The sequence below is a fragment of the Piliocolobus tephrosceles genome, chromosome 4, assembly GCF_002776525.5.
Source record: "Piliocolobus tephrosceles isolate RC106 chromosome 4, ASM277652v3, whole genome shotgun sequence".
In the NCBI taxonomy this organism is placed as follows: Eukaryota; Metazoa; Chordata; class Mammalia; order Primates; family Cercopithecidae; genus Piliocolobus; species Piliocolobus tephrosceles.
The window spans coordinates 111,200,160-111,212,385 of NC_045437.1; the positions used below are offsets into that span (position 1 = coordinate 111,200,160).

Below are 12,226 nucleotides of genomic sequence, written 5' to 3' on the forward strand. Positions count from 1 at the left end.
CAGGTGTGGTGGCACGCACCTGTAGTCCCAGCTACTCAGGAGGCTGAAGTGGGAGAATTGCTTGAACCTGGGAGGCAGAGGTTGCAGTGAGCCGAGATTGCACGAGATGGCGCCACTGCACTCCAGTCTGGGTGACAGAGCCAGACTCTGTCTCAAAAAAGAAAAAAATTAGCCAGGTGTGGTGGCCTGCACCTGTACTCCCAGCTACTCGGGAGGCTGAGGCAGGAGAATTGTTTGAACCTGGGAGGTGGAGGTTGCAGTGAGCTAAGATTGCACCACTGCACTTCAGCCTGGACGACAGAGTGAGACTCCATCTCAAAAAAATAAAAAGAAGGCTAGGTGCGATGGCTCACACCTGTAATCCCAGCACTTTGGGAGGCCGAGGTGGGTGGATTACGAGGTCAGGAGATTGAGACCATCCTGGTGAACACAGTGAAACCCTGTCTACTAAAAATACAAAAAAATTAGCCGGGTCTGGTAGCACGGGCCTGTAGAAGCTACTCAGGAGTTTAAGGCAGGAGAGTTGCTTGATCCCGGGAGGCAGAGTTTGCAGTAAGCCAAGATCGCACCACTGCACTCCAGCCTAGGCAACAGAGCAAGACTCCATCTATAAAAAAAAAAAGAAGAAGGGAGGCTGAGGCAGGAGAATGGCGTGAACCCAGGAGGCGGAGCTTGCAGTGAGCCGAGATCACGCCACTGCACTCCAGCCTGGGCGACAGAGCGAGACTCCATCTCAAAAAAAACCCTGGGAGTCGGAGGTTTCAGTGAGCAATCAGAGGAGACCCTAGAACAATAATTCCCGGAAATAACAGAAATTTCAGGGACAAATCCAGATCCTCAAAAACTGTGAAATTGAGGGAGCCTGAGCAGAGATCTCCAAGGAGCCAGTTGCCATCCGTGTGCCAGAGTGAGAGGACAGAAAACGGACCAGGTCTCTCTCTGACAGGTTGAGCAGGTGGAGTGGGAAGGAAGGATCTAGAAGGCCAGGAGGGTGAAGGGAACTGCAGGGGTGGGTGGTGGTGGGCAGGGTTGGGCTTTAGCCTCCTCCACCCACTGCCCACCCACCCTTAGGAGCCCTTTGTGAGGGGGAGGCCCCAGCTCTGTGATGTGGGCCTGGGCCCCAATAAATACTCCCAGAGGGGATGCCCAGGGCTCAGTAGTCAGAGGACAGCAGTGCAGCTGACATGGATATTCTCTTTCCTCTGAGTGTTACTGATACAGAGCTGTGCCCCAGCCCTGTTCCCCAGATCATCCATCTCATCCTCTTCGTTGGGTTTAGCCTGGTGTTCCTCATCATCTTAAGCCCCTACTTTCCCAGGGAGCCGTCCTCAGTGCCTCCCAGAGAGGAGAACAGCGAGAACGTAAGGAGCCCTCAGCCCACACCCAGCAGAGAATGATTCTATTTTTCCTGCTCTCTTTCCCACTTTTCCAAATCAAGCAGAGGCGCTCCTGGGATGGGAAGTCTCATCCCTCTAGGGACAGCAGGGCAGGCAGGTGTTGGAGTGGGCACAGGATTTCCATCCCAAGCTCCCAGACCATCTGTGGGGTGCACGGGAGGCGTCAGAGCAGAAACAAACCCTGGGACTCAGCGGCGAGGACCCGGTCATGAGAGGGGTGAGGTCTCTGTGGGAGGACAGGCCCTGAGCCCGGGCTCATCAGCCGCCTTCCTGGGCAGGTGCCTCGGGGCCCAGCCTCTGTGTGGGGTGCTCTGGCGGCTGTGCTGAGCCCCTGAGAGCCTCCCACCTGAGCCTGGAGTCGCCTCTGGCCTCCTCAGAAGCAGAATCCTCTCTGCCAGCTCAGAGGCTCCTGCAGACGCAAGTGTGTGTGTTTCCCAAGCAGCGGAACAGGGACTGAGGACGCCCGGGGCGGGCCTCACATAGAAAACCCCTCCATGCTTTTCAAAGGAGGAAACCAGAACAGGTTACTACACACTTTAGAAAGGAGTGAAAGGAAAGAGAAGCACACAGGCCTCCGTGAGCTGGGTGGAGAAAGTGTGTCATTCACAAGCACTGTGGGTCTGCAGCTGTGAGGCAAGAGACAGACCCAGCCTGCGCCCTCACTCTGTCTTGTCTCTCAGGATCAAGCTGAAGTGGGGGAATGGCTCAGGATCGGAAATAAATATATCACCTGGAAAGGTAAGGCTCTGAGGGTCCCAGAAGCCCCAGAAATGATGGCTTCACCGTTCCTAGGAACAAGCACCAAGTCTCCTAGGGAGTCATTTGCAGAGGCCTGGTGGGGAAGCTCCTGGTAGGGCTATTGGAACCTGGGATATTCTCCCATTCCCTGCTGGGATGAAGCCTTGGGGTCCAGGGAGTGGGTGTTGCCCAGGAGAGGACTGTGGCAGGGAGGGGACCAGTGACCACCTGAACATGCTGGAGGGGTGCAGGTCTATGTGGGCAGCTGTTTAACATGGCTGAGTCCTCTTTGAGACTGCCCCTGTCCTCTCTCCCCAGGAGGTGGTTGTGACCCCCATGACGGGACGTGTCGGGAAGCACTTTGTAAATGACAAAGTGCTGGCCCCCGGGCACCTGGCTCTCACTCTTGGGGCCATGTGGCCTTGGACAGGGATGCTGGGGCTCCAGGGTCTGATCCCCGATCCCGGGGTCTCCCCTAAGGGCACATGCACTTAGCCTCCTGTAAGTCCCAGGTCCCTCCCTCGCCACCATAACCCATCTCCTGCTTTCCAGATTGCAGAAGTCTCTTGAAAGAATTGGAGAACCTTGAGTTCTACACTTTCCTGTCGAAAAAGTGAGGCTCTTTCCCCTTCTCTCCCGTGTCCTCCTTCCTACCAGGACCTAGGATGCCAGCCCAGGGCCTGGGGCTGATCTGGGAGGGGAGATCACAGCCAGGATATCACTAAAGCCCTGGGCTTTGTGAAGTCAGCATGGGGGGCCCTGGAGAGGCGTGGGCCGCAGGGGCCCAGTGCTCCCGGCTGCAGCCTGTGCCTCCTGTCTGCTGCAGGTGCCTGAGGAAGCTCCTTGTTGAGGGCAGCTCCCATCACCTTCCACGCCAAGCCCGCTCGGGGTCAGTGTACAAACGAACGTCTGTGAGGAACCACTGGCCACGTGGGGGACGTGGGAAAGCTTCTCCCACCAGATTCCATGTGTCCCCGCGGGCTCCCCCGGCTCCTCTGGCCTCCGCGCTGTCATCAGTCCCGAAGACCTCTGTAGGGTCCTTTGAGTCTCTGTCATCCCTGAGCTCCTCCAAGCCACCAGAGCCTTTGCGTCCCCTGAAGCAGCCTTCACACCAGCCACCTGCGAGCACCCTATCACCAAACACGACCACCTCCACAGAATCCTTGGGGTATCTGTCATCCCTCAGCTCCTCCCAGCAACCAGAGCCTTTGCATCCCCTGGAGTGTCCTTCATCCAAGCCACGTGGGCGTTCATTTCCCCGACGACGGAATCCTGGCTGGGTGTCCTGGACCAACTCCACGCAGGCTGATTCCGAAACTGACGCCACAATATGCCCAATGTGCAAGGCCCCTGCACACTCCTGTCGACATAGCTGGTGGGTGCCTTCTAGTCCTCGAGTGATCCGAGGCATTGGTCGCCGCAGTGATCTCGACCTGGGCCTCTCCTGGAGGCAGGAGGCTGCTAGAGCCTGGTGCCTCTGCACCTCCTCACAGTACCCATTCAAGCACCTTAATCTTCCCACCCACCTACCAAAGGCTTCCTTCTAGGGAGACCCCACATGCGGGCAGGTGGAGGCAGGGACCCCTCTTCCCTCAGCTTGGATGTGCCAACACTGCTGGACGCACAAGACACCAAAATCCCAGACACTCCCATGGACACCGCACATCGACATCCAGGAACAATTGGGAATCTCCTGAGGACAACTTGGAGGCATGTCCCCTCATTCAGGCACTCCACAGATGCTAGAAACACGTGTTGTAATGGATTGGGAGAGGCGGAGACAGGGTCTAAACCTCCAGTCCCTGGAGCCCATAAATCTGCTTGGGAGGCTTGGCCCACACAGAGACCTGCCACTGCAAAGCAAAGACCTCCCGCAGAGATCTCCGAGTGTCCGTTCTTCCTTCCTAGAGGATCTGAACTCACTTAGAAAACTGCCAGCACAGGAGGGATGACATCAGCTGTGCCCCCACCGGAGAACCCAGAGACTTTGGGTCATTGTCAACATTGTCGCTAGAATGGACTCTGCTAGGGAAGAGGCTCAGGAATTGTTGGTCTTTTCAATGCCATTCTTTCCTAACAGCGCTGCAGATTCCATGTGTAACCTGCAAACTTCTGTTCTCTGCAGTTCCCTGACCCACAGTTTAGAGAATCACAATTTTATTTTCTTTTTTCTTTAGATGGGATCTCACTCTCTTGCTCAGGCTGGGAAGCGGTGGCACCATCTTGGCTCATCACAATCTCCGCCTCCCAGATTCAAGCCATTCTCCTGCCTCAGCCTCCTGAGTAGTTGGGATTACAGGCGCGTGTCAATGCACCCAGCTAATGTTTGTAATTTTAGCCTAGAGAGGGTGTCACCACGTTGGCCAGGCTGGTCTTGAACTCCTGACCTTGAGATATCTGCCCACCTCGGCCTCTCAAAGTGCTGGGATCATAGGCTTGAGCCACCACACCTGGATGAATCACAAATTTTAAACCTGAATAAAATGCTGCATCTTCCAATAAGAGTAAAATATCCTCTTTGCCCAATTTTAGTTATTTTCTAGTCAAACGGTATCAATGTTATATTTTAAAATTTCATTGGGTGACTTCCTTATTTTGGAAACATGATAAAGACCCACAGCAAATGGACTGTAGAAATTACACCAGCAGAGGCATGTGGGCTCACACTGGCCTCCAGGGGCTGTGCAACTGACACGTTATTTTGCACATAACTTGGGTCAGGTTTGTGAGGTCTGGTTTTTAAAATGAAGCAACAATCATATAAAGATTTTCAAACAAATGGGTCAAATGTATGGCAGTATTTCTATTTTATTCTATGGCAAAATAATTCATCCTAATTTTGATATTATTTTGTTCCTTAGGATTTGACAAAGTCTTAATGTTCAGCCAACATGGCTTAAGCTGATGAACTACTTAGAAGGATTCCTTTTTTTTTTTTTTGAGACCGAGTCTCGCTCTATCACCCAAACTGGAGTGCAGTGATGCAATCTTGGCTCACTGCAATCTCTGCCTCCTGGGTTCAAGCAATTCTCCTGCCTCAGCCTCCCAAGTAGCTGGGACTACAGGCGCCTGCCACCATGCCGGGCTAATTTTTGTATTTTTAGTAGAGACGGGGTTTTACCATGTTGGCCAGGCTGATCTTGAACTCCTGACCTCAAGTGATCCTCCCAGCTTGGCCTCCCAAAGTGCTGGGATTACAGGCGTGAGCCACCATGGCCAGCTATAGGATTCATTTTTTAAATAGTTCTAAGAAATGTACATTTTTCCAAGACTCAGGAGGTCAGGCGTCATTTTATATTCAGTAAAGGGTTAAAAAAGAATGTGATTCTTGAAATATCTTGGAATCTTACAGAATTTCTCACTGAATGTATGCTTGAGATAGATACACGGCCCATTCAAACTACTGGGAAGAGGCGTCTTGTCATCTGAATTGAAGACAGTGCCCATTTAGTCCACATGTGTATTAGAATAATGAAAGCCCTCACTACTTACATGCCCAGCACTTTCTAAAGGGTGCACTTTGTTGAGACTGTATATTTCTTGCTGCTGTCGTTGGCTGGTTAAAGTCTGCTTTCATAGCATCTGTCAAGCATGTGTCCCTGGTGAAATCTCTCAGATTATCCCTCAGGGTGAAAGCATCACACGACTTTCTTCAAAAGGAGCAAAGTCGACACGAGGGCCATTGAAGCCAATTTATTCCAACAAGAACTTCCCTCCTATTCCTTATAATTACACATTTATACCTATTATATTTTCTACTTTACTCCCTTTAATGTCATTGAATCACAAAATGATGAAATATGGTCATGAGTATCCTCTAGTGCACTGTCAGCTTATATTCTGTTTCTAGTGCAACAGATGTTTAATCATCAGAACAATGGACCAACTAGGAAAGATTTCTGCAGAAAATACATTACAGAGCAGTGTACCCTTTTAAACAGGGTTAAACTAAATGATCATGTCTTTTCACTTAAAGTGGTTTGGGGTAGCCACAATGTCTGAAAACAGCAACTGTCCATAATAAATAGTTTATTGTTATGACATGTTTAATGCGCTGTCCCTCACTAGGAATTCTTAGTTCAATAGGTTGTACAAAACTGCAGTGCACGGTGTGCACTAAAGCAACGTTCCCATCATCTGCTGCACCTACATCCACCATACATGGCTGCAGATGATTTATGTGTCCAACTTCCAGGGTGTAAATTTACGCCTTTATCAATATTCCTAGATTTCTTTTTTTTGGAGACAGGGTCACACACAGGCTGGAGTGCAGTGGTGCGGCACGGCTCATTGTAGCCTTGACCTCCTGGGCTCAAACGATCCTCCTGCCTCAGTCCCCCGAGTAGCTGGTCTGTGCCGCCAGGCCTGGCTAATTCCTCCCCCTCCTTTTTTTTTTTTTTGGTGAAGATTATATTGCCAAGGCTGGTCTTGAACTCTCAGCCTCAAGTGATCCTCCCACCTCAGCCTCCCAGACTGTGGGATTACAGGCATGAGCCACCATGTCTGGCCTTGGTTTTGAACTAGATTTTTATTTAAAATAGGTTTCACACCGGCCAGGTGCAGTGGCTCATGCCTATAATCCCAGCACTTTGAGAGGCCGAGGCGGGAGGATCACGAGGTCAGGAGATCGAGACCATCCTGGCTAACACGGTGAAACCCCTTCTCTACTAAAAATACAAAAAATTAGTCGGGCATGGTGGCCGAGCACCTGTAGTCCCAGCTACTCAGGAGGCTGAGGCAGGAGAATGGCGTGAACCTGGGAGGCGGAGATTGCAGTGAGCTGAGATGGCGGCACTGCACTCCAGCCTGGGTGACAGAGCGACACTTCATCTGAAAAAAAAAAAAAAAAAAGGTTTCACACTGATTTCAATAAATCAGGCATTCCAGAACACAATGTTTAGGGTGGCAATTATATGTTGACTTCTTAATACTCACAAGAGATAAAGATCTTTTCCAAATAAGCAAAAAAAAAAAAAAAAAAAGTCATTGTGCAATATTAGCCTCTAAGAGCAATTTCCCTTTATAGACTACAATATTACTGACAGTTTCACGCATTCTTGCTTTATAAAGAACTCCACAGGAAGAAATCTCCCCCGTCTTTCCCAGTAGACACAGCTACGTTTTCTGTCACCCGCAAACCATTGTCGCAGTACAGCGTGTCCAGAGCCTGAGAATGAAGGGGTTTCACCATTGCTTCCCCATGTGTGCCATGAGCTTGGTCAGATTTGAAATCATTCCCATGACAGGATCAAGTTTTATAATTGTGACCCTGCCATATGGATGGTTTGCATTTCCCAAACACGAGAGAGTGTCCTGGGTTACTCAGAGGTGTGCCATGGCGCCCTCCCTTGGCCGTTTTATAATAACCAGAGCAGTCCATCTGCCCATGGACACACATTCCAAGCTCTCCACAGCCCGGTACCACCCTTATGCAAAGGATATGGATGGAACTCACATTCAGAAAGCTAGAAAATAAGGCTGTGCCTGGCACAGTAGATGAGCAATGAGAAGATGCTAATGTCTTTTCTAGAAGCATGAGTGATCCAGCTCTTTGGTTCTGAGCATTTCTGCGCTTTAGCGTTTCTCTCCCTCATTCACAGTAAAGACATCGGCAGTTCTTCCCTCCTCCTGAGATCAGAAACTGGAACGGCCACCACCTGCTCCCTGATGGTTTCACGATCTCTGCCGTGTTACCATGACCGCTTAGCCAGACATCTCAGTGCACCGATCCCCCTTAAACTGCAGAAGCAAGACCAGCCCACCACCCTTTCTTTATATTCCTGCCATAATCTGATGCTAGTAACACTTTGCCTACCTACTTCCAATGGTAACAAATATTTTGTAGAATGTGCAAGTTTATTCTGTAGATTGTGGTCCCTGAAGTGAGAGAAACTCTCCACCTACCAGATCTGTGACTTAGGTGAGTCACTCGGTGTCTCCAAACTTAATTTCCTTGATGTGGAAAATGGGGATGGAAGTTAATAACATTGCAGGAAAGGGGACATGAGTTATAATATAAACTCTTTGCATGGTTCCTATTGGATCATTTTGCTATTATTATGGCTTGGATTTTTGTCACATTATAGCCAACTTAGTTTTACTTGTTAAAGTACACACAATTGGGGTTTTCTTTTTTCTTTTTTTTTTTTTTTTGAGACGGACTCTTGCTCTGTCGCCCGGGCTGGAGTGCAGTGGCCGGATCTCGGCTCACTGCAAGCTCCGCCTCCCGAGTTTACGCCATTCTCCTGCCTCAGCCTCCCGAGTAGCTGGGACTACAGGCGCCCGCTACCTCACCCGGCTAGTTTTTTGTATTTTTTAGTAGAGACGAGGTTTCACCATGTTAGCCAGGATGGTCTTGATCTCCTGACCTCGTGATCCACCCGTCTCGGCCTCCCAAAGTGCTGGGATTACAGGCTTGAGCCACCGCGCCCGGCCTGGGGTTTTCTTAAAGAATTAATCAATTTAATTTATTAGTACAAAAGCTAGTGTTAAAAATGTGTGTTAAAAATTGAGTCCAGGCGGGGCACGGTGGCTCATGCCTGTAATCCCAGCCCTTCGGGAGGCCGAGGCGGGCAGATCACTTGAGATCAGGAGTTTGAGACCAGCCTGGCCAACATGGTGAAACCGTTTCTACTAAAAATACAAAAAATAGCCGGGTGTGGTGGCTCATGCCTGTAGTCCCAGCTACTCAGGAGGCTGAGACAGGAAAATTGCTTGAACTGGGAGGCAGAGGTTGCAGTGAGCCAAGATGGCGCCACTGCACTCCAGCCTGGGCAACAGAGTGAGACTCTGTCTAAAAAAAAAAAAAGAGTCCCATCTGAGAAAATAAAGTGAATATTTAAGTAAATTTCAAATCTTTTTTGCCACGTGATATTTAGGGGTTTCTACTAACTGACTTGGATGTTAAAGGCTGTTTTTGTGATCCCAAAGCCATTGCCACTTACTTTGAACAAGCTGGACTTCTGGGGTACTTCAGAGCCAACTGTTTTCTCCATGCAGCCTGCTCCTTGCTGCTGGTTCCGAGTCCCTGAATGAAATCTGGGATCTTCATGGCTTACTTACTTACATTCAGGAAAAAAAGAAAAGAAAAGAAAAGAAAAGAAAATCCTCCAGTCATCTCCAATAACAAGAGGTCTGATTTCAGTCATTAAACTGTGCAGTGTTATATCATAGCCAAATGGCCACACTGCACTGGAGAGCCAAGCTTCCTCTTCCAGAGCAGCCTGCCTGGGCGCAGGCCACTATGCCTGGCTAATTTTTGTATTTGTAGTAGAGACGGGGTTTCACCATGCTGGCCAGGCTGGTCTCGAACTCCAGACCTCGTGATCCTCCCGCCTTGGCCTCCCAAAGTGCTGGGATTACAAGCATGAGCCATCCTGCTGGGCTGCTTTTCTTTTTCAAAGAAGGTTTTCTTTATTTTTGCAATATCTTTACTTGCACTATTGACAAGTACCAAGTGCACGCTGTATAACTACATCAAACCCATCCACCTAACAGCCTAATTCAACGTATTCAACTGTTCAGAGCCCTGAATGACATCTTGATAAAGCACCAAAAGTTGTTTCCATAAAGATCTTCAAGGTGTTTGACTCTGAGCACATCTTGTCAGACGCCCATAAAGGAAGCTGACTTTCACCGGGTTCCAGGAATTACGTGGTTACATCCAGAACAGCACATCTGACAAGTGGTAAACACCTGTGGAAAACCAATTAACCATGCTCCTCAGTTTACCCTGGAGGACGGTGGGGGATGACGCAATAAGTTTGCTTGGAGCCTGCTTCAAGTTCCAACTTCCTTGGAGTTAGTCCTATTTACAATTTAAAACACGCAAAAATCCACGTTTGTGCATGAAATTCGTGTTTCTTCAGACAATGAGGTTAAGATAACATGGATATGATGGGATGATGCGCTGTTCACAGAGACATCCCCGTCCAGGGCACACTCAGGCCTGGCGCCCGGCCTGCGCCTCTCCTGACAGGAGGAAGGTTTCTCTGGGTGGTCCCAGGCGGCACAGGTGACCCACGGCGAGGAGCCTCTGGCGGGCTCAGCGAACCCAGAGTCCACTCAAGCTCGTCCTGCGCCTGCAATCCACGCGGTGCCGGGTGGCTGCGCGGGAGCCACATCAAAGTCCCCCCACGCCGCCAAGTGCCTGGGGCTCCCCGCTGCTTTCGAGGTCTACAGAGTGGGTTTCTTGCAAATCACATCCTTCAGCTGGAGGACCCCAGAAAGGCAGAGCTCCCGTCCAGAGTGTGCTGGTCCCGGACGCAGACCTGCTTCCAAATGCCCTGGGGTTGGGGCTTAAGGCCTGGGGATCAAAGGAGCCTGGTTTCCTCACCGTGGTGCTCACAGCCGCTGCCTCTTCCCCGGGCGCCCAGTCTGAGGCCGCCGGGTCTGTGGACGCGGATCCGAGGCGGAGCTTCCCGAAGGTGGTCACCGCTCCAAAGTCACTCCTGAGGAGTCTTCTGCATCCTGCCCTTTGTCAGCGCTGGTCCTCATTCCACCGGCCCAGGGCCTTCAGGAGGGGCGGCACTCTCCGGCTGCGGGCGGCCCAGCGCTCGCCCCCCTCGGCCCCAGGTCCCCACTCGCCCCCCTCGCCCCTCCTTGTCCTGCCTCGCCCCCATCTCCGTCCTCGGCCCCCTCGCCCTCCTCCGGCTTCCTGCCCCTCCCCGGGGCTCTGCGCTTGCGTCCGAGGCGCCCTCTCCGGGGACAACGGGCGGGTGCTCCGCAGGCTGCAGTCAGGGCTGACTTCACCGGGCGAGGACTGGCGAGCCGCTGGGCCGAGAGGTATGTTTGAAACGATTCGCGTGTGTGAATCTACTTTTCGAACTGTAAATTGTACGAAACCTAAATACAAATCACGTATTTCTTATGAAAATTTCGTGTCTGAATTAGGAAGTGCTATCAATATAAAATATCAGATTTCAAAAACGTAGTGCAAAAATAGAAGGTGAAATATTTCATTCATGTTTATGTTGATAACATGTTGAAATGACACTACTTTGGACATATTGAATTAAATATATTAAAATTCATTTCACTTATTTATTTATTTATTTTTTGAGACGGAGTCTCACTCTGTCACCCAGGCTGGAGTGCAGTGGCGCGATCTCGGCTCACTGCAAGCTCCGTCTCCCGGGTTCAGGCCATTCTCCTGCCTCAGCCTCCCGAGTAGCTGGGACTACAGGTGCCCGCCACCACGCCCGGCTAATATTTTGTATTTTTAGTAGAGACGGGGTTTCACCGTGTTAGCCAAGATGGTCTCGATCTCCTGACCTCGTGACCTGCCCCTCTCGGCCTCCCAAAGAGCTGGTTCACATACTTATTTTTACTTTTTTAAGTGGCTACTACAAACATTAAGTCACATGTGTTCTTGCATTGTATTTCTACTGGACAGTGTGCTCTACAAGAAAATAGAAAAAGTATAAAAATTATCCAGTTCAGGCCGGGCGCGGTGGCTCATGCCTGTAATCCCAGCACTTTGGGAGGCCAAGGCGTGTGGATGAGGAGTTCAGGAGATCGAGACCATCCTGGCTAATAGAGTGAAACCCCATCTCTACTAAAAATACAAAAAATCGGCCGGGCGCGGTGGCTCAAGCCTGTAATCCCAGCACTTATTTTTTGTATATACATATATACACACATATATACCTATATAGATACACATATACACATGTATATATACACATATAATATAAAAAAGAAAAATTCTTACATTCCTAAGCTAAGTTTTACTTGATTTTATATACAGTTGGCCCCTTGTATCCTGGGGTTTTACATCTGTGGTTTCAACCAACCGCGGATCAAAAATATTTGAAAAACAAAAGCCGTAAAAGATAACAAGAAAAAATAACACAAATAAAAAATCAATACAACAACTTTTTTTGAGACAGTCTTGCTTTGTTGCCTAGGCCTGAGTGCAGCGGCACCATCATAGCTCAGTGCAGCCATGACCTCCCGAACTCAAGTGATCCTCCCACTTCAGCCTCCTGAGTAGCTGGGACCACAGGCTTGTGTGTATATATGTGTGTATATATGTGTGTATATATGTGTGTGTATATGTGTATACACACATATATGTGTGTATATATGTG

General features: G+C 49.9%; 1 protein-coding gene across 2 annotated transcripts in view; it reads left to right on the forward strand.

Moving 5' to 3' along the window:
* The window catches only part of C4H5orf60 (chromosome 4 C5orf60 homolog), an 11,451-nt gene extending 6,806 nt beyond the window's left edge, over positions 1-4,645 (forward strand). For both annotated transcript variants that reach the window (XM_023193648.3, XM_023193649.3), the window contains exons 2-4: positions 2,078-2,135; positions 2,688-2,748; positions 2,962-4,645. In XM_023193648.3, coding sequence (XP_023049416.2) covers positions 2,078-2,135; positions 2,688-2,748; positions 2,962-3,682 — 840 coding nt within the window. In that variant the 3' untranslated portion in view covers positions 3,683-4,645. The remainder of the gene's footprint in view (positions 1-2,077; positions 2,136-2,687; positions 2,749-2,961) is intronic.
* Positions 4,646-12,226: the final 7,581 nt, after the last annotated feature.